Below are 20607 nucleotides of genomic sequence, written 5' to 3'. Positions count from 1 at the left end.
ACAATGATTTGCTCAAAAAATCAAGCATAGAATTACCGTATGATCCAGATATGTCACTTCTGGATATACACCCAAGAGAAATAAAAGCAAGGCTGTGAATAGTATTTACACAGCCATGTTCATAAAAGCATTACTTGCAATAGTGAAAAGGTACGAGCACCTTTGGTTGGTTGAACCAATGAACAGATACACAAAATGTGGTATCTGCATACAATAAAATATCGTCCAACTTAAAAAGGAAGCAAATCCTAACACAAGCGTGGATGAACCTTGAGGACCTAAAGACAAAATGAAATAATAAGCCACCGGGGAAGCCTAAGCTAGGCATGAAAGGAAACATATTTTACGATTTTACTTATGTGGGATATCTAGAGTAGTCAGATTAATAAAGCCAGAACATAGAATGGTGGTTTCCAGGGGCTAAGGGAATGAAGTATGCGAGAAATACTTAATGGGTACAGTGTTTCAGTTAGGGAAGAAGAAAAAATTTTAGGGATGGATGGTAGTGATGGCTGCAAAACACAGAAATGTACTCAATGGCACTGAAATGTACTCTTAAATTGGTTAAAATGGCAAATTTCATGTTGTGCGTATTTACACAACATACTTAAGAATTACACATAATTTCCAAAACTCACACACAGAAACAAACACCTTACATGTAAGCTGTAAACAAAGAAGTGACTATTAAAACCAGAGATGTCCTATTTGCATGGGAAGAACCAACAATTCCCCAATAGTCAACAGTATCAGTCTTAGAACTGTGCTAAGAAAAAGAGAATTGAGATACACTAAGGATTGATGCTTTTGAAGTGTGGTGTTGGAAGACTCTTGAGAGTCCCTTGGACTGCAAGGATCCAACCAGTTCATTCTGAAGGAGATCAGCCCTGGGATTTCTTTGGAAGGAATGATGCTAAAGCTGAAACTCCAGTACTTTGGCCACCTCATGCAAAGAGTTGACTCATTGGAAAAGACTCTGATGCTGGGAGGGATTGGGGGCAGGGGAAGAAGGGGACGACAGAGGATGAGATGGCTGGATGGCATCACTGACTCAATGGACGTGATTCTGGGTGAACTCTGGGAGTTGGTGATGGACAGGGAGGCCTGGCATGCTGCGATTCATGGGGTTGCAAAGAGTCAGACATGACTGAGCAACTGAACTGAACTGAACTGAAGGATATAGGACTGTGAAGAAAGCTGAGCACTGAAGAATTGATGCTTTTGAACTGTGGTGCTGGAGAAGACTCTTGAGAGTCCCTTGGACTGCAAGGAGATCCAACCAGTCCATCCTAAAGGAGACCAGTCCTGGCTGTTCATTGGAAGGACTGATGCTGAGGCTGAAACTTCAATACTTTGGCCACTTCATGCGAAGAGTTAACTCATTGGAAAAGACCCTGATGCTGAGAGGGATTGGGGGCAGGAGGAGAAGGGGACAACAGAGGATAAGATGGCTGGATGGCATCACCAACTCAATGCACATGAGTTTGGGTGAACTCTGGGAGATGGTGATGGACAGGGAGGCCTGGCGTGCTGCGATTCATGGGGTTTCAAAGAGTCGGACGTGACTGAGTGACTGAACTGAACTGAACTGAACTGAAGGATACAGGGCTGGTGAGAGGATAGGGAAATCTGATGAAAACATCCTAGGCCTTCGCTATCTAATACAGTATCCATTTTGCCTATGTGGTCACTGATCACTAAAAATGTGGCTCGTCCTAATTCAGAAGTGCAAGAGGGATAAAATAAACAGTGAATTTTAAAGACCACAGTAAAAATTAAATCTCAGTGGTAATGCTTTATATTACTTACATATTGTAGTGATAATATTTGAATATACTATATTGAGTATATTATTAAAATCCATTTCATGTTTATTTTTTATTTTTAAAATATGACTACCAGAAAATTTTAAATTACATATTTAGCTCATATTATATTTCTATTACACAATGCTCTCTTAGAAGAGTTTGCTCTTCTCTGAAAAAGAAGTGTCTTAATTAATGTCAAGAGCTTCCCAGGTGGCTCAGAGGTAAATAATCCACCTGCCAATGTAGGGGATGTGGGGTTTGATTCCTGGGTTGGGAAGATCCCCTGGAGTAGGAAATGGCAACCCACTCCAGTATTCTTGCCTGGGAAATCCCATGGACAGAGGAGCCTGGCAGACTACAGTCCATATGCTTGCAAAGAGTTGGGCATGACTTAGTACACATGCAGGATTAATCTCAAAGCTACCAATTACTATATGATGGGGAGGGGAACTGAGAAAACTTCCTGACCTGATTGACCTGACCTCCATATGCACACTTAGAAGAGACAGCGTATATTGGATTTCTTTGGTGGAATGACCTGGTTCACAAAGCATTTACTGACCCTTTTAATTTGGCTTAACTAATATTGCATCATTTGGATTCTATTACATTATTTTCTTTTTTCCTCTCCTCAAATTCCAATTACTCTTTTGCTGACTGATATCCAAAGAGGAATTTGTTTCAGTATTAATTTGTTCATTTATTCTATGAGCAGAAACAAACTGCTTCGTACCAGGTGCTCTGTGGCAACTGCAAGAACTGATCTAATTCCTGTCTTCAAGGAGTTCAAGGCTAAGAAAGAGAGCATAGACATGCACACAGATCACAGAGAGGAAAGGGCCATAGCAGAGCTGAATGGGAATGAGTATATAAAATAGCTCTTTAATGTTGATTTAGTCTTGAAGGAGGCAAAGGGTTTAGCGAAGTAGATGGGCTAATAAATAAGAATGAAGGGATGGGACTGCCAGTGGTTAAGAATCTGCCTGCCAATTCAGGGTACACGAGTTCGATCCCTGGTCTGGAAAGATTCCACATGCCACAGGGCAACTAAGCCAGTGCACGACAACTATGGACCCGGTGCCTTAGAGCCCGTGCTCCACAAGACAAAGCACCACAGTGAGAAGCCTGCTCGCCGCAGCTGGAGAGTAGCCCCCACTCACCGCACTAGAGAAAGCCTGCGCACAGCCACGAAGGCCCAGTGCATCCAAAGATAAAAAAAAAGAATGAAGGGATGAAGTGCAGGTTGTCTAAGAGGAACAGTGACTGTTGAAGCATCAGGTAAAACTGAGGTGGTGAGGGATGAGAGTGACCAAGCCAACTTGAGTCAGACCTTCTGAAGTCCAGGAGAGAGGATTTAAACCTGGATTATGGTATATATCAGCCTTAATTTGATAGTGAACAAACAGCTAATAATATGCCCATCAAGTTGAGTGTATAGGGAAAAATCTATTCAATCTCCTTATCTATAAAAATGTCCAACTATGCTTATATGACATGAATACAGCCAGGCAGGATAGTTAAGAAGAATCAGTCAAATTGAATCTTACTACATAGATTCCATAAGAAATGGCTGGCAACATTTCAAACTTTTATGAGTTGTTCTGATGCCTTGCAAACACCATCTTAATTTCTTAGGAACAAACCTAGCTGAGGCACTATTATGTACGAGACCAGCTGTGTATCTAATGTATATAGTTGGCTCTCTGTATCCATGGATTCTACATCCTCAGAAGGATTGGAAAATACTCAATTAGAAATTCCAGAAAGTTCCAAAAAACAAAACTTGAATTTGTCCTGATCTAGCAACCATTTACACAGTGTTTACATTGTATTAGGTACTATAAATGATTTAGAGATGATTTAAAGTATCCAGGAGTACATATGTAGTTGCTGCTGCTAAGTCACTTCAGTCGTGTCCAACTCTGTGCAACCCCATAGACGGCCTCCTACCAGGCTCCCCCATCCCTGGGATTCTCCAAGCAAGAACACTGGAGTGGGTTGCCATTTCCTTCTCCAATGCATGAAGGTGAAAAGTCAAAGTGAAGTCGCTCAGTCGTGCCTGACTCTTAGCGATGCCATGGACTGCAGCCTACCAGGCTCCTCTGTCCATGGGATTTTCCAGGCAAGAGTACTGGAGTGGGGTGCCATTGCCTCCTCCAATGTGTGTAGTATATATATGCAAATACTATGCTATTTCATAGAAGGGACTTGAAGATCTACAGATTTCAGTATCAGAAGGATTCCTGGAATGAGCTGCAAATACTGAGTGATAACTATACTTGACATCTAACATATTTTAAGTTCCATAATTTTAACTGTAATTCAAAGTTAAAATTACAAATTTTAACTGTAATTTAGTTGCTAAGCCATATTCAATTGGTTAAGCTAACTAACATACTGACAAGGGCTATCCTTTTGTTTTGTGGGAAGCTTAAGAAGAATAAACAGTAAGTGATAAATCAAGAATTACTAGTTCTACATATGAGAATCCTATATATTTGACTGTACACTAAAAATTAATCACAATTTTTTATAGCTATTGGTACTAGAATTTTAAGTTCTGGTATTAATTTTTCAATTATCTATTACTAAGCAATTGTGAAAAATCTTTAAGAAACATTTCTAGGGAACCATCTAGAAGCTGATCTTCAAGAGTTACATAAATTCTACAGCTCCTAAACTGTGCTTCTCAAATTCTCCTGTCCCATGTAAGTCAAGTTTTTTCATCCCAATAATTGATTCCTGATTTTAATTTGCAGTAGTTCAAAGGATTTTCCATCACTTTCTATTACAACAAGATATTATTTCATTAGAAAACATATTTATTAGTGTAGGGCTTAGAATTTTAAAAAATCTATCTGGCCTTGAATATTTTCTTCCACAGTGCTCTCTGCTTTATATATTCTATCCACTACAGCTATAACAGCAAAGCTTGATATTCTAGTTATTTTGATAAGGAGTAATTTCTAAATTGAGAATAAAGTGAATAAAACAAAAAATCTAACTTACGATCTTTCTTGTTTTCCCAGCTCCCCAAATCTGTTTCACAGAAACTCAGACTCAGTGCTACCTTAAGATTTAACAACTGGAAACAAATTCTCTACGGGAAACTTGGGATGTTACTGTCTAATCATGTATCATTCAGAATCCTATGGGCTTCATTTGTGATACAGGCTTTATTTTTAGTGGGCATGATTTAATGGCCACCTGTTGTTACAGAACTGATTTCTTTGGTGTTACTTCCCAATTTAACTTCATACTATTTTTACAAGTTTCAATATCCAAATTTCAAGAATGCTTAGTATCCTAATATAATACCTGGCTGATTAACAACGTTACTTCTCCGTCACATGGCTCTTCTAGGTTGTCTTGATCATATTTCTTGCTCTTTTTCTAGTGTGATAAAATACACTTGCTCTTTTTTCACCCCACATAATGTTTTTGAGATAAGTATTATGGTTCCTCTAACACATGTGATATCATAATGTCGTTGCTTTTGTTTTAGTTGCTAAGCCATATTCAATTCTTTGTGACCCCATGCACTGTAGCCTACCAGACTCTTCTGTCCATGGAATTTCCCAGGCAAGAATACTAGAGTGGGTTGCTATTTCCTTCTCCAGGGGATCTTCCTGACCCAGGGATTGAACCTACATTTCCTGCATTGGCAGGCAGATTTACTGCTGAGCCACCAGGGAAGCCCTAGTTCTGGATAAATGGTAAAAGGAGATAATGCTTTGAAAAGGGAAGTATTTCTGTATGGCTCTTTAGAACTCTTTCTTCAAATCAGTTTTCTGTTTTTCCTCTTTTCTCATATATGTTTAAATTTCTTCTTCTTCTTTCCCTTCTCCCTCCCCAACCCTTGTTCTTCCTCCTTCTCTTCTTCTGAATGTTTCGTTTTACTCATGTTTTGACTTTTCTTGATTTACAGCACATCGAAGCAGAGGGGTTTATCCCAGGTTTCAGAATAAAAATGAGGCAGAGATTTCATGAGCGAATACTCTTCCTTATTTGCAGACACAGGGACAAGTGAGGGTTTCTAATAACATAACTCACGTTACATATTGTTTTAAGACATGGCATCCATTAGGAACCCTTAGTTCACCCCTTCATTGTAAAGAGGACACATGTGCATGATTGACACTCATAACTAAGTGACTTGGTGTAGGGAAGGCTATCATTCTCACAGCTTCCTGAGAGATCGTGCCCGTACTTCTATAGAAAGTCCTGCAGTCCTGTTATCAATTAAAATTCTACACTTGGTCATAACAAGACCACAAGCTACCAACCTTATGGTAACATATGGTATTTGTTCTATTTAAATTTTGCTTTATTTTTAAATGCAAGATCGTGCCATTAGAAAAGAAAAAGACGAAACATGTATCACTTCATCTTCTCTTTGTAGGTTTAGGTACGGGTCTTTCCAGGATCGACTTTCCACTTAGTATTTTTCTGTTATATTCTTTCACTTGTACCTCTGCTGTAAATGCAGTTATCAGAACCAGCAGGTGCCTCTTGCCATTATAATAGCTCAGATTCCCTGTTTGCAACATTTAACATTCAATAGTTGGTTTTATTTTAGTTATCATACATTTCTCTTGAAAAACAAACCAAAATAATGTCTTTCTTAAAAGTTAAATCCCAGGGGTTGCTATTATTTATAAATCAAACTATAATAAGCCAGGTTCCAGGTACAATCCAAGGGGTATTCCTCTAAGAAACTGCTGTCCTCTTAACCATTTGCTGTTTTAGTCAGTAAGTCATGTCTGACTCTTTGTGACCATAGGGACTATAGCCCACCAGGCTCTTCTTGCCCATGGGATTTCCCAGGCAAGAAGGGATCTTCCTGACCCAGGGGTAGAACCTGCATCTCCTGTGTCTTCTGTATTGGCAGGGGGATTCTTTACTGCTGAGTCTAAGCTAATATTAATTGAGCACTTACTTGGTATCTGCACTTTATATTCAGTAAGATTATTTTAAATGACCTTAACAGACAGTTTAATCGATCCCTTTCTCAGTTAAGGAAACTGAAGAGCAGAAAGGGTAGTTTGTTTAAGGTCATTCAAGGACATAAACAGAATCATGTGTGATTAGCCCCAGAGTTCCTGCTCTAAGCTTATAGTCAAACAGCTTAATGAGTTTGGAGAAAAAACTTAGTTGCTTGGTCTCAGTCAAAATCTTGATCCTAGGGACTTCTCTGGTGGTCCAATGGCTAAGAATCTGGGCTTCCAGTGTAGGGGGCTGGGGTTCGATCCCTGGTCAGGGAACTAGATCCTGCATGTTACTTAAAAGTCCCACATGCCACAACTAAAGATCCCACATGCCACAATAAGATCCAGTGTAGCCAAATAAATAAATATTTTAAAAAAAATCTTGACCCCAAACCTCATGGGGGTGCTGAGTACTTCGTGGAATCCTCCTCCATTTCTCTAGCCAATTCCCTCTCCCCGTCTTCCTAAGTGACTATTCCATATCTCTCCTTCCTCCTCAAACTCTGAAAACTGCCTCATACCCTCCTTAGACTGAGGAAATAGGCTTGCTTTCTTTCCTCTTCTTTTCTCTTTTTCTCCTTCTCCATTTATCTCTCCCTCTTTCCTTCCCTTTTGTCAGTAACCACACTCTGAATTCACTTGGAAAATAAATACAGAAGAGAAAGCGTTCATATTTCCACCACAAAAGTTATAACAACCTGCACACATCTGCTTGTGCATATCCTGGCTTCCTGCTTGTTAAAAGTGCTTGAACTCTTCCTGTTTCTATTTAAATCCAGTCCTAACTTTGCCACTTGTGTACTTGATCCCATCCCCTCTGGTCAGTGTTACTCAGTGACTCTCTCTCCTATAAGACCAATTTCCCCTTCTCCCCCATCAGTCTATAAATATGCTAAACAGCTTTAAACAAACAAACCCCAACACATAGCCACCATGTTTCTCTCCACCTTGTACTCCATTTCTCTATTTTCCTTTTATAACAAGACTCCTCAGAAGAGTCATTTAATATTACTTTCTTCTTTCCTTTAACTCTTGTTATAACTTCTATCAACTCCAATTAGACATTCCCACAGCTCCTCTGAAATCAATCCTGTCAAGTCACTATTGAATGTATGGTCAGTCCTCATTCAACAGCTTGCTGGCTGCTCTACCAGTATTTGGTAGAGATAACAACTCTAATCTTGACTTCCCTGGTGGCTCAGTTTTGCCTCTTTCTAGTTATATGGACCCGGAGAAGGAAACGGCACCCCACTCCAGTACTCTTGCCTGGAAACTCCCATGGACGGAAGAACCAGGTAGGCTGCAGTCCATAGGGTCGCTAAGGGTCTTTCACAACTGAGTGACTTCACTTTCACTTTTCACTTTTATGCACTGGAGAAGGAAATGGCAACCCACTCCAGTGTTCTTGCCTGGAGAATCCCAAGGACGGGGGAGCCTGGTGGGCTGCCATCTATGGGTTTGCACAGAGTTGGACACGACTGAAGTGACTTAGCAGCAGCAGCAACAGCTATATGGACCTGGGTGAGCTATGTAATCGCTCTTAAACTCAGTTTCCTTGTGTTTAAAATTGGGATAATATTCTTAATCTTAATGTTTCCTCCCAAAGTGTCACTGAGTAGCAAATGATACTTCTGTTAGGAGGAATGTTGAAAATAACAAAAAATCTTTCAAATGTTTTAAAATTTGTACTTAGCAAATAGTAAATTTGTACACAGTATATAGTACAACTGCTACTGATTATTACTTTTATATTACTACTGGATTCTTATAAATCATTAAAAAGTTGAAAGTTTTGATAATTATGGAAGAACTAGGTGTAAATCCTCGATAGTATTTCTTTGGACTGAAGAGTTGAGAAACTTGAGAGGAAGGCAACTGTAATTGTTGTTGATGGATTCTGTTTTCCAAATGGAGGCAAGATAATTCCAGTTTCTAATAAAACTCATAAATGACACTTGATAAAGAACCCCCATGTTATATCAGTTTCCATCAAAGAGGAATGAAATATGGCTAATCTTTTTATTACTACCAATTTAATCAAATTTTCCTTGGCGCTCTGTAATTTCCAAGAAGTGGAAAGGTTAGATTGCTCTGTTAGTTAATGTACCATTAAAGAAACTTAATTGTCTTAATAGCAGATCATGGAAGAGTGTAGGCAATTAACAGGAAGCAATTTCACACCTTAATTAATGTCACATAGAATCCCTTTGGAACTGTAGAAGAACTTTAAGTGCTGGTTCAGAAGCAATGCATTGCCAAAGGGATGCACCCAGTGTGCTGTAAATATTTATTATAAAGAGTTAGGAGACATCATGAACAAAAAGATCTGTACCTTCATTTAGAAAGACATCAGAAGCAGTATTTGTGTGCATGAGAGAGAGAGAGAGAGATGGAAGAAGAATGTGTCACAGAGAGTAGGAGGGCTTTATTGAAGATCAAATTCAAAACCAGAAAAAAAGCTGCTTTGAATGAGTTACACTGGTTAGGGGGAATAAGTTGTCACAGGCTGGCAGAGATCCCACACTCAAAAGATGGAGAGAGAGAGAGAGAGAAAGGCTGCTATTTTATTTTCTGTAATGGAAACAATCAGGAGCATAAAAGGTACATTTTTACTACATCTGTTTTTTGTCTTTTAGTATTGTTGGGTCCAAAAGATGATTTTGGAAAAAACAAGCCATCTAGTTTTCTTTCAAGTTAACTGAAATAAAAACATCAAATAATTTGCCATTAGTTATCTTCTCGATAGTAGCTTTACAAAGTCATGACTCCTGATTTATTCACTTCTTTGGTGTCTTAGTACATAGTTTTTGATTAGATTATTTTCCCTCCAAATTCAATTTTCATTGTCTCTAATACTTTATTCAATACCATGCCTGACAACCTTTCTCCAGTACCTAACACAGTAACACAATGTCCAATTTCCAAGGGAAAATGGAAAAGGCACTTTGCATTGATCTGACAGATTTGAGAAATCTAACCTTCTTACAGTGTCTAATCGTCATACTATTTCGGTGAAATAGATGGAATTTATAATCAACCACATTTCCAGAGATAACTTACTTTGAAGTAATAAATTGTTTTCTCAAAATTACTTAGTAAATCAGTGGTAAGAGCTTTTTTAAGACATTTATCTGGATTTATTAGTGGCAGAGTCTATTTTCTTCTAATATTTCAATCTTTTCTTTTAAATTTATTTATTTTATTGAAGGCTAATTACTTTACAATATTGTAGTGGTTTTTCCATACATTGACATGAATCAGCCATGAGTGTACATGTGTCCCCCATCCCCCTCCCACCTCCCTCCCCATCCCATCCCTCTGGGTCATTCCAGTGCTCTGGCCCTGAGCACTCTGTCTCATGCATCAAACCTGGACTGGCAATCTGTTGCACATATGATAAATACATGTTTCAATGCTATTCTCTCAAATCATCCCACCCTCGCCTTCTCCCACAGAGTCCAAAAGACTGTTCTATACATCTGTGTCTCTTTTGCTGTCTCACATACAGGGTTATTGTTACCATCTTTCTAAATTCCTTATGTATGCATTAGTATATTGTATTGGTGTTTTTCTTTCTGGCTTACTTCACTCTATATAATAGGCTCCAGTTTCATCCACCTCATTAGAACTGATTCAAATGTATTCTTTTTAATGGCTGAGTAATATTCCATTATGTATATGTACTACAGCTTTCTTATCCATTCATCTGCTGACAGACATCTAGGTTGCTTCCATGTCCTGGCTATTATAAACAGTGCTGCGATGAACATTGGGGTACATGTGTATCTTTCAATTCTGGTTCCCTCAGTGTACATGCCCAGGAGTGGGATTGCTGGGTCATATAGCAGTTCTATTTCCAAATTTTTAAAGGAATCTCCACACAGTACTCATAGTGGCCGTACCAGTTTGCATTCCCACCAACAGTATAAGAGGGTTCCCTTTTCTCCACACCCTCTCCAGCATTTATTGTTTGTAGACTTTTGGATAGCAGCCATTCTGATCGGTGTGAGATGGTACCTCACTGTGGTTTTGATTTGCATTTCTCTGATAATGAGTGATGCTGAGCATCTTTTCATGTGTTTGTTAGCCCTCTGTATGTCTTCTTTGGAGAACTGTCTGTTTAGTTCTCTGGCCCATTTTTTGATTAGGTCATTTACTTTTCTGGAATTGAGCTGCAGGAGTTGCTTGTACATTTTTGAGATTAATTCTTTGTCAGTTGCTTCTTTTGCTATTATTTTCTCCCATTCTGAAGGCTGTCTTTTTACCTTGCTTATAGTTTCCTTCGTTGTGCAAAAGCTTTTAAGTTTAATTAGGTCCCATTTGTTTATTTTTGCATTTATTTCCATTACTCTGGGAGGTGGGTCATAGGGGATCCTGCTGTGGTTTATGTCGGAGGGTGTTTTGCCTATGTTTTCCTCTAGGAGTTTTATGGTTTCTGGTCTTACGTTTAGATCTTTAAACCATTTTGAGTTTATTTTTATGTATGGCGTTAGAAAGTGTTCCAGTTTAATTCTTTTACACATGGTTGACCACTTGTTAAAGAGATTGTCTTTTCTCCATTGTATATTCTTGCCTCCTTTGTAAAAGATAAGGTGTCCATAGATGTGTGGATTTATCTCTGTGGTTTATTTTGTTCCATTGATCTATATTTCTGTCTTTGTGCCAGTACCATACTGTCTTGATGACTGTAGCTTTGTAGTATAGCCTGAAGTCTAATTGATTACTATCAAGTTAATTTCTTAGTGATCAATTTGGTATAATATTTGGTATTACCTCTATTAAGTCCATTTAGTAATTTAACCTAGCACTAATGTACAACCATCCTAATAGCAGTAGGAAAGCTAAACATGTAAAATGTTTAATACATTTAATTCCAAGGTGTCAGAATGAGAATTTACTCTATATTAGATTTGTTGTTGTTGTTTAGTTTCTAAGTTGTGTCCAACTCTTTGAGATTCCACTATCTCAAATAATTTACTCAAATTGGGTTGGTGATGCCATCCAACCATCTCATCTTCTGCCACCCCTTTCTCCTTTTTCCTTCAGTCTTTCCCAGCATCAGGGTCTCTTCCAATGAGTTGGCTCTTTGCATCAGGTGCCCAAAGTATTGGAGCTTCAGCTTCAGTATCAGTCATTCCAATGAATATTTAGGGTTGATTTCCCTTAAGATTTACTGGTTTGATCTCCTTGCAGTCTAAAGGACTCTCAAGAGTCTTCTCTAGCACTACAATTTGAAAACATCAATTCTTTGGCGCTCAGTCTTCTTTACAGTCAAACTCTTACATCCATACATGACTACTGGAAAAACCATAGCTTTGACTATACAGACCTTTGTTGGCAAAGTGATGTCTCTGCTTTTTAATAAGCTGTCTAGTTTTGTCATAGCCTTCCTTTCAAGGAGCAAACATCTTTTAACTTCATGGCTGCAGTCACTATCTGCAGTTATTTTGGTGCCTAAGAAAATAAAATCTGTCACTGCTTCCACTTTCTCTCCCATTTGCCATGAAGTGATGGGACCAGATACCATATTAGATTAGACTTTTAAAATATATAGATCATAATACTTTGAATATATTTAAATATTTCCTATGGCCAGATAGGATCAAAATGAGCATAGAAACACCAAGGTCAGTTTAGAACACCAAATCTCAAACCTAGTTGCTATCAAAATTACTTAGAGTATAAAATCTGAATACCTGGGAGATTTGGCCTAAGAATTGGTAGCTTTTAAAACCACTCCAGGTGGTTCTGATACTAATGCTTGGGAAAATATGATCTACATTATACTGCTGGAACTTTATCCAGATTCTATTAGTTTAAAGCAACAGTTCTAACAGGCAGAATGGATAACTGTAACTGTTCTAAAGGTGTGTGAGTAAAGGTATGTACAAGCTGTGTTAGTCTTATCTCCCCACTGGAAAATAAATTGGTAGAAAATGGTAAATATTCTTTTAGTTCAAATTTATTATTTCTGTAGCAGTGGCTTTCAACTGATATTTACTAATTTCACTTTAGAAATATATTTCTCAAAAAAAAAAAAAAAGAAATATATTTCTCAGTCAAGGATTAAGTTCTTGAACCTTAACTCTTGGAAAGCACTCACATTCTTTTCAGGAGGAAGAAATTCGATTCTGAATATCCAACCACCTGCAGGAGCTGAGCAATGAGCTCTTTGAAGGAGGAGGGAGGAGAAAAGGAGGAGATTGTCTCTAATTCTTTGTCAGAAAGTATTTGGCTTCTATATTTGAAGCTAAAGGGGGAGGTCACCATCAGACAATTTAAATCTAGGGAAGCTACTTATCTGTGGTGTGAACAATGCTTTGAAAGGGCAAAACTAGGAATGGTGAAGCCTGTGCTGTTGTCTAAAATTCCAGGGGAGGGTAAGTACAGGTTGATGTGCAATGTACATGGTAATGGGTTTAAATATCAAGTCCATCCATCTGTCTGAATAGATGCTCTTGCAACCCCTTATTAACACTGCCTATCTTCTAAACACAGGATGGAAGGTGAAGCTGTGAAGGGAAAGGGGCTGGTCCCTAACAATTGCAGAGCCATAGAACCAGTCCTGGACAGCAGGTTTGTATATTTGGCTTGTGAGACAATAACACTTTGTTTAATTAAGCTGCTCTGAACATGGGTTTTGTGTTGTACACAACTGAATCTAATTCTAACATTTACAAGAAGGAATGCTTGGTTGTCTTTTCCACATTTGTACTGAAATGCAGCAAATGTGAAGAATTAAGGCAGCTCTCAAACTCAGAACATGGTAATAGTATACATTCCTGTTATAAATTTGTACATGGTCATTCATACCCAAGAAAAGGCTTCTCTAGCTACAGTGCAGACAGAAGTCATGATTAGGAGGGTTGGTTACAGGTATTTAATTTGGGGGGAGGGCGGGGTATGAAATGCATTATTTATAAAAGGAATAAATAAAACACATGGACTTTTTTACTTTTATGCTTTCATGAATTTTCCAAAATTGTTAATGAGCATGCACTACTTTTATTACAACAAAAAATCAACTTAAATGTACAAATAAAAACGGTTCAATAGTTTTAATAGTTTACTCATCCTGCACCTGGAGTGGTTTTGTCTGCCTAATCCCTACCTCCTGTCTCAAATGTTCTGAACCTGTCTTAGCCTTGAAGATGTGTTAAAATAACAACTTTCCAATGTCTTCCCTTTGCTGGAAGTGCTGGCTCTTTCTATAAATCTCAATATCATTTCTGGCAACATGTAATATATCATTTTTATATTAAATTACTGTCATTAGTAACAATACTTAGTACCTCCAAAAATATGAAAAAGTTTTCTGGAGCATATAGTTCTTCCTTGTCTTTATATTTATCTATGCATTCATCTGTTCATTTACTTGTTCACTTATCCAATTGACAGTAATTATTGAATATCTCTCTACAATACATCAGATATTGTACAAGATACAAGGATATATGAGAAAAATAAAACATCTGTATAGCAATTGTGGAAAACAGTATAGAGGTTCCTTAAAAAGCTAAAAATAGAACTGCCATTATTATTGTTGTTCAGTCACTAAGTCATGTCTGACTCTGCAACCCCATAGACTGCAGCACACCAGGCTTCCCTATCCTTACTATCTCCTGGAGTTTGCTCAGATTCATTTCCATTGAGTCAGTGATACTACTTAACCATCTCATGCTCTGCTGCCCTCTTCTGCTTTTGCCTTCAGTCTTTCCCAGCGTCAGGGTCTTATCCAGTGAACCAGCTCTTCCCATCAGGGGGCCAAAGGACAGGAGCTTCAGCTTTAGCATCAGTCCTTCCAATGAATATTCAGGGTTGATTCCTTTAGGATTGGCTGGTTTGATCTCCAAGAAACTCTCAAGAGTCTTCTCCAACACCACAGCTTGAAAGCATCAGTTCTTCTCTGCTTAGCCTTGTTTATGATCCAACTCTCACATCCATACATGACTACTGGAAAAACCGTAACTTTGACTATATGGACCTTTGTCAGCAAAGTGATGTCTCTGTTTTTTAATATGCTGTCTAGATTTGTCATAGCTTTCCTTCCCAGGAGTAAGCCATATGATCCAGCAATCCCACTACGGGGCATATACCCTAGGAAAACCACAATTCAAAATGATGCATGTACCCCATTGTTCACTATGTCACTATTTACAATAGTCAAAACATGGAAACAATCTAAAGGCCCAACAACAGATGAATGGATAAAGATGTGGTACATATATGCAATGGAATATTACTCATCCATATAAAAGGAACAAAATTGGGTCATTTGTAGAGATGTAGATGGACCTAGAGTTTGTCATACAGAGTGAAGTCAGAAAGAGAAAAACAAATATTGTATATTAATGCATATACGTGGAATCTAGAACAATGGTTCAGATGAACCCATTTTCAGGAATAGAGATGCAGATGTAGAGAACGGATGTGTGGACACAGGAAGAAAAGGGGAAGGGACAAACTGGGAAATTAGGATTGACATATATATATACACTACCATGTGTAAAATAGAGAGCTAGCAGGAAGCTGCTATATAGCAAAGGGAGCTCAACTCCATGTTCTGTGATGATCTGGAAGGGTGAGATGGTGGGTGGGTATAGAAGGGAGTTGCAAGAGGGAACTGATTCACTTCCTTGTACAGCAGAAAGGAACACAACATTGTAAGGCAATTATACTCTAATAAAGAAAAAGAAATAAAATGTAAACAAAGTAATCTAATCATGGATAAGAAGAGACAGAGACAGATTTAATACAATGTGATAATTTCTAGCAGAGAGAACAAGATACAATAATAAGGTAACAGAGTGTTCAATTCTACTTGAAGGAAGTCAGGGAGGCCCTCCATAGAAGTACTGACTCCTTGAATTAATTTTTTACAAGGTCTGACAGGCATTTCCCAGGCACATGAATAGAATTTTGTGAGAGAGAGAGGCAAAATAACTACATAAAGCCCAAAATAGTAAAAACATATTACAAACAGAAAAAAAATGTAGAACAGAAGAAAGTTCTGTTTTGTGTGGTTAAAAGCACAGTGTGTGATGGGAGGTTTGAGAGGGTCTAGAAGCTTTGAATGTCACATTTCCCCCCAGTGCTTTGAACATAGTATTGATTTACCAAGTGTTTGCTGACAGTTACAGTCCTTTGGGATCTACAGAAGGCACTGTGTCCCTACACTGTCCCTTCTAGATATGGGACAGCAAGCCCGGCTAAATCACAGAATAGCAATGCACTATTTGCTCTTTGCAAATAAATCACAAAATAGCAATTTTCTCATTTCTTCAGACAAGGAAAATGAACTGATGTTTTAAGTGATTATAATGTGACTTCTAGAGAAGAGTGTGTGTTGGTAAATATCTAGACTACTGCTGCTTTTTCAGTCTGTATTAAAAAGCTTGACTGAATATAGTACATGTGCTGTTACCCCAATGGTATGTGTTTGTCCTTCTTAGGGAATGAGTTGCCAAAAACGGGTTTCCTCAGCATTAAATTACTTAGTTCACTCATCAACTGAAATAAATGGGCACCATATTATATGATCAAGGGAGAGGAAGGCATAGGCTCAGTGGGGAAAGATAAAATTTAAAAACTATAATATTTATTATCACAGTAAACAGATATTTTCTTTCTTGAAAAAATACAAAGAAAATTGAATACATCAGATCGTGAAGTTTGTTCATAATAATGTAGCAATTAGGATACAAATATATTTCTAAAAGCCTTGATAAAACTTTAAAGCACTATAATAGTATTATTGGTTTTTCAAGAGTGTAGCCTGAGAAATTAAATCACTGAGTTCATTAAAGAAAGAAATTATATTCCAAATGGTCACTGCTACTATTTTTCTACTTTCAAGAAATTCTAGCCTCTGTATTCAAGTAGTTTTTCTCTAAGTGCCAAGTATTTGTAATAGATTTTTTTTTGATAGGAAGTAGTACTATTGTATTTCCTGAATCTTTGTTCTGATCTGCTGCATTAAAAACAATCTCCCCTGAGTGAAAGGACAAAGAGCAGAACTGGCATCAACACACAGATCTGGATCTAAAGAAGAGAAGCTCGGCTCATACCTTCAATAGGTTTTGGTACAAAATGTGATGAGGGCTTGGTTTTCTTCACTCTGTTCCCCTTCATAATCTGACCTTCCTTATTGAGTCCCAAAAACCAAGCTCGGCCTGATTCTTGCTGACGGTACAGTGTGGAAGAATAGATCACATAGTAGTTTTCAAACACAGATTCCTTAAATTTGCATTCTGGAGTGAAAACATCCTGCAGAAAGATAAAAAAGAAGATACAAAAGAGAGAAAGTTTTTAATAATATATCAACAATAAGCCTGAAATATAGGCCCTCTGTTCAGAAAAAAAATGAGAAATAATTGCATGTAATTTCTGTTAGCATTTGGTTATAAAGATTTATCATACAAAATCAAGAAACAAGATTTCCTTTCTAAAAAACCTTTTTACTCCACAGAACACAATTGCCCAAGCCTGAATCATTCCTTGGGCTAAACTAATATCATTCAAGATTGTGCTCAAGTCCAAAATTAGACCTCAGTACAATGTTTATAAATTTAAGAGAATGGTTATTATGCATTTTTGTGGCCATTAGCATATAAAATGTAACACTGGAAATCAAAATATAACACAACCACAGCACATGCAGGCTTGAGCAGATGATTTTAAAGGGAGAACCCTATATATTCATAAATCTGTTAAACAGCCAAAGCTTGTAACATAGTCACTAGTATACTAGCTGTTTTCTTAATGTCAGTAACTTTCCGATTAACTTCTTTGAAACATTTTTTTACTTACTAATCAAGATTTCAGGTAAATATATCCAGGAAAATATTACTATTATATTGTTTGATATCTAATGAAACATAGAATGAGCAACTTAGTTCAACAAGGAACCTTAGTAGTCCTCTACCTCATCTCTATCACTTGATTAGTGACCATCAAAAGGTTATATGATTAATATAAAGTTCAACAACAACAAAATAACTGCATCCATGCCAGAACTTGTATTTATTGCTTCATAATATCAAGTTCACCTTTTCTGACTCTCAAGTTCACCTTTTCTACCTGAGTCTTGTTTAGGGGCTTACAATGAGATTTTACAATCAATACAATAAAATCAAATTCTAACCAGCCAGCTGAACAACATGCATTTCATGGAAAGAAGACATTTCTCCCCTTCAAAGAGAAACAGAAGAAAAGCAAATGTGACTGCATCTTTTTCAGTAGTAAACAAGTAAACAGTCCTTCAAGTAAACAAGAACTCTACATGACATATTCACCACAGTCACTGTTTTTCTTCACTAAGTGCTAGAGGAATCTCTTCCTTGTAACTCTTTCAATCAAAGACGGCAGTGATTTAATGCAGTTCCATATGGGGTTAAGTTACTGAGGAATATGTAGGACTAAAGCTGTTAAAACCATGTCCTTGGAGGTGATTCTTCCAGACTAATCCTGTAGATTCATTTGCAAAGAGCTACAGTGATGCATCTACGTGGACAGATGAAGGTCTTTAGTGATAAAGAAACCATTGAATGGACTCCGTTCATTTTAAATGGTTGAAAAATTATAGGCCCAAAAAATGAGACTAAAAAATATGAGAAAGGAAATGGAAAGGTGGTTTTATGCATTAAAATAACAATAATATTTCAATAAAAATTATTATATTGATAATAAAAATATGATGTCACAGAATACTGTATTGTAAGTAAACTTGGTGGCTTATGAATCAGAAAAACAATTGACTATGTGGTGCCATTTCATATCTGCTAAGATGGCTATATCAAAAGAGATGCATAATGAAAAGTACTGGTGCGGATTTAGAACTACATTCCTTATCCCTCCCTTGCTGGTAAAAATGTAAATAATGCAGCAGCTCTGGGAAATAGTTTGGTAGTTCCACACAAGGTTAAACATCCAGTTACCACGTGATCTAGTAATTCTACTTCTAGGTATGTACCTGTGAGAAATGAATATATGTCCATATGTGAACTTGTATACAAATATCCATAGGAGCATGATTCATAATGTGGAAACAATTCAAACATCTATTAATGGATAAACAGATAAACAAATGTGATATATCCATACAATGAAATATTATTTGGCCTTTAAAAAGGATGGGGTACTGACTCATGTGACAATACAGATGAATCTCAAAAACATTAAGCCAGACTCAATAGGTCACATGTTGTATGATCCAATGTGTATGAAACATGCAGAACAGGCAAACACAGAGACAAAACATGGATTACGGCTGCCAAAAGCTGAGGAGATGGGTAAATGGGAAATGACAGCTTTCTTGGAGAGACACAAAGTATACTGGGATTAGACTGCACAATTTTGTGGAAAAGAATTGAAGAATATAGTGTAGAAACATGCATTTTAGGGTAGGTGAATTATAAATAATTAAAAAAGAAAAAATAAAAATGAAAGAATCATAAATAAAAAAGAAAGAATCAGAGCAATGAAGTGACTAGAGAAAGTGAGGGGGGAAAATGAAACTATAGTATATTCCTTGTCTGGCAACACAAAATATCCTAAATTATAGTCCTGTGCTCTGGCCAATGGGCTCTCTTATGACTCTGTCTCAGTATTATTAGGACACAGTTTAACAATTGTCAAATATGGGAGTCAAAGTGATTCAAATTAAATTTATAAGATAAATTAAAAGCCCTGGCTTCCTTCTAGTACTAGGTTATAAAGAGTTAGAAAAAGCTAAATATTCACTACAGATTTTACTAGCTCTATTTTTTAAAAACAAATCCAAATAACCCCAAAGCTTTTGTTCAATACTAATGAACCCTAGATGCTAAGGAACTCTTCAAAACTCAATAAATAAGTTCTACATATAAGATCTCAGACCTTATAACAGGAATTAGGAGAAATATAGGGGGCAAGGAATTGTGTGTAAATACATCTTAGCATACATGTAATACCTATTTAATTCACAGAAATATGAAAATTTGGAGATAGATAGAAAGCTGCTTAGGGATAGTTCAATTTTCTGCCTTTATTTAACAAAGTAATGGAAGCCCATGATGGTGAAAAAATTGTTTTATGAGTTGTAGGATATTAGCAACAGATCTAGACCCTGGGATAGAACCTGGACTCGCTACCAGTTCAGTACTTTTTTCCAGTGCCACACAATGCTTCCTTCCTATTTTGCCAAGCCTGAGTTAGGTACCAAGCTGTTGATTGGAGGCAAGCCATCATTAAACCCATGCCCACCTGGTATAGTTACAATGTTGTCTTTCATACATACTCTTATTTAATAAATAGTGAACTTCAAGGTTTCCGTTTAGTTTCACAACTATTTAAAGTCAGCTCCTAGAAAAGCAGAAGTCCAATTGGGCAGGGACTAAAATACTGGGGCATGAGCCAGTAATTAGGCCTGTGGCACAGACTGAGCCTTAAAATTCTGAGTTGGCAAATGGAGATCCCAGATAGAGCACTCCAGGTCATAATCAGATGTAAAAAGTCAAGTAGAGTATCCCATTTAAAATTTTAAAGAGGCGATTCAGAGTCAAAATTCAAAACTGAGGCAGTGATAATATCTGGCTGGTGGCAGGGCCGGGGAACATTTCAGGAGGGAAAAAAACGGCAAAAGCTTCATGCAGGCACTTCTGTGGGGGCAGAGCCAATCTCCTAGAAACGGGGAGGAAAGCCTTAAGAACACTGAGCCAACTTGGGCAGTCATTCTAAGTGCAACCTTTACAATATGCTCACAATTTTCATTTCAATATAAAGTTGGGCATCAAAGAATTTACATCCTTGTGATTACCACACTATTAGGGTAA

General features: G+C 37.4%; 1 protein-coding gene across 3 annotated transcripts in view; it reads right to left on the bottom strand.

Annotated features, from left to right (window-relative positions):
• Positions 1-20607, bottom strand: part of FGF12 (fibroblast growth factor 12) — a 620602-nt gene that overhangs the window by 10607 nt on the left and 589388 nt on the right. For all 3 annotated transcript variants that reach the window (XM_027538353.1, XM_027538348.1, XM_027538344.1), the window contains one exon: positions 16864-17062. In XM_027538353.1, coding sequence (XP_027394154.1) covers positions 16864-17062 — 199 coding nt within the window. The remainder of the gene's footprint in view (positions 1-16863; positions 17063-20607) is intronic.

Source organism: Bos indicus x Bos taurus, chromosome 1 (genome assembly GCF_003369695.1).
Source record: "Bos indicus x Bos taurus breed Angus x Brahman F1 hybrid chromosome 1, Bos_hybrid_MaternalHap_v2.0, whole genome shotgun sequence".
NCBI lineage: Eukaryota > Metazoa > Chordata > Mammalia > Artiodactyla > Bovidae > Bos > Bos indicus x Bos taurus.
Note: the sequence above shows the minus strand (reverse complement) of the source record. Positions and strands in the feature narration are given on the sequence as shown.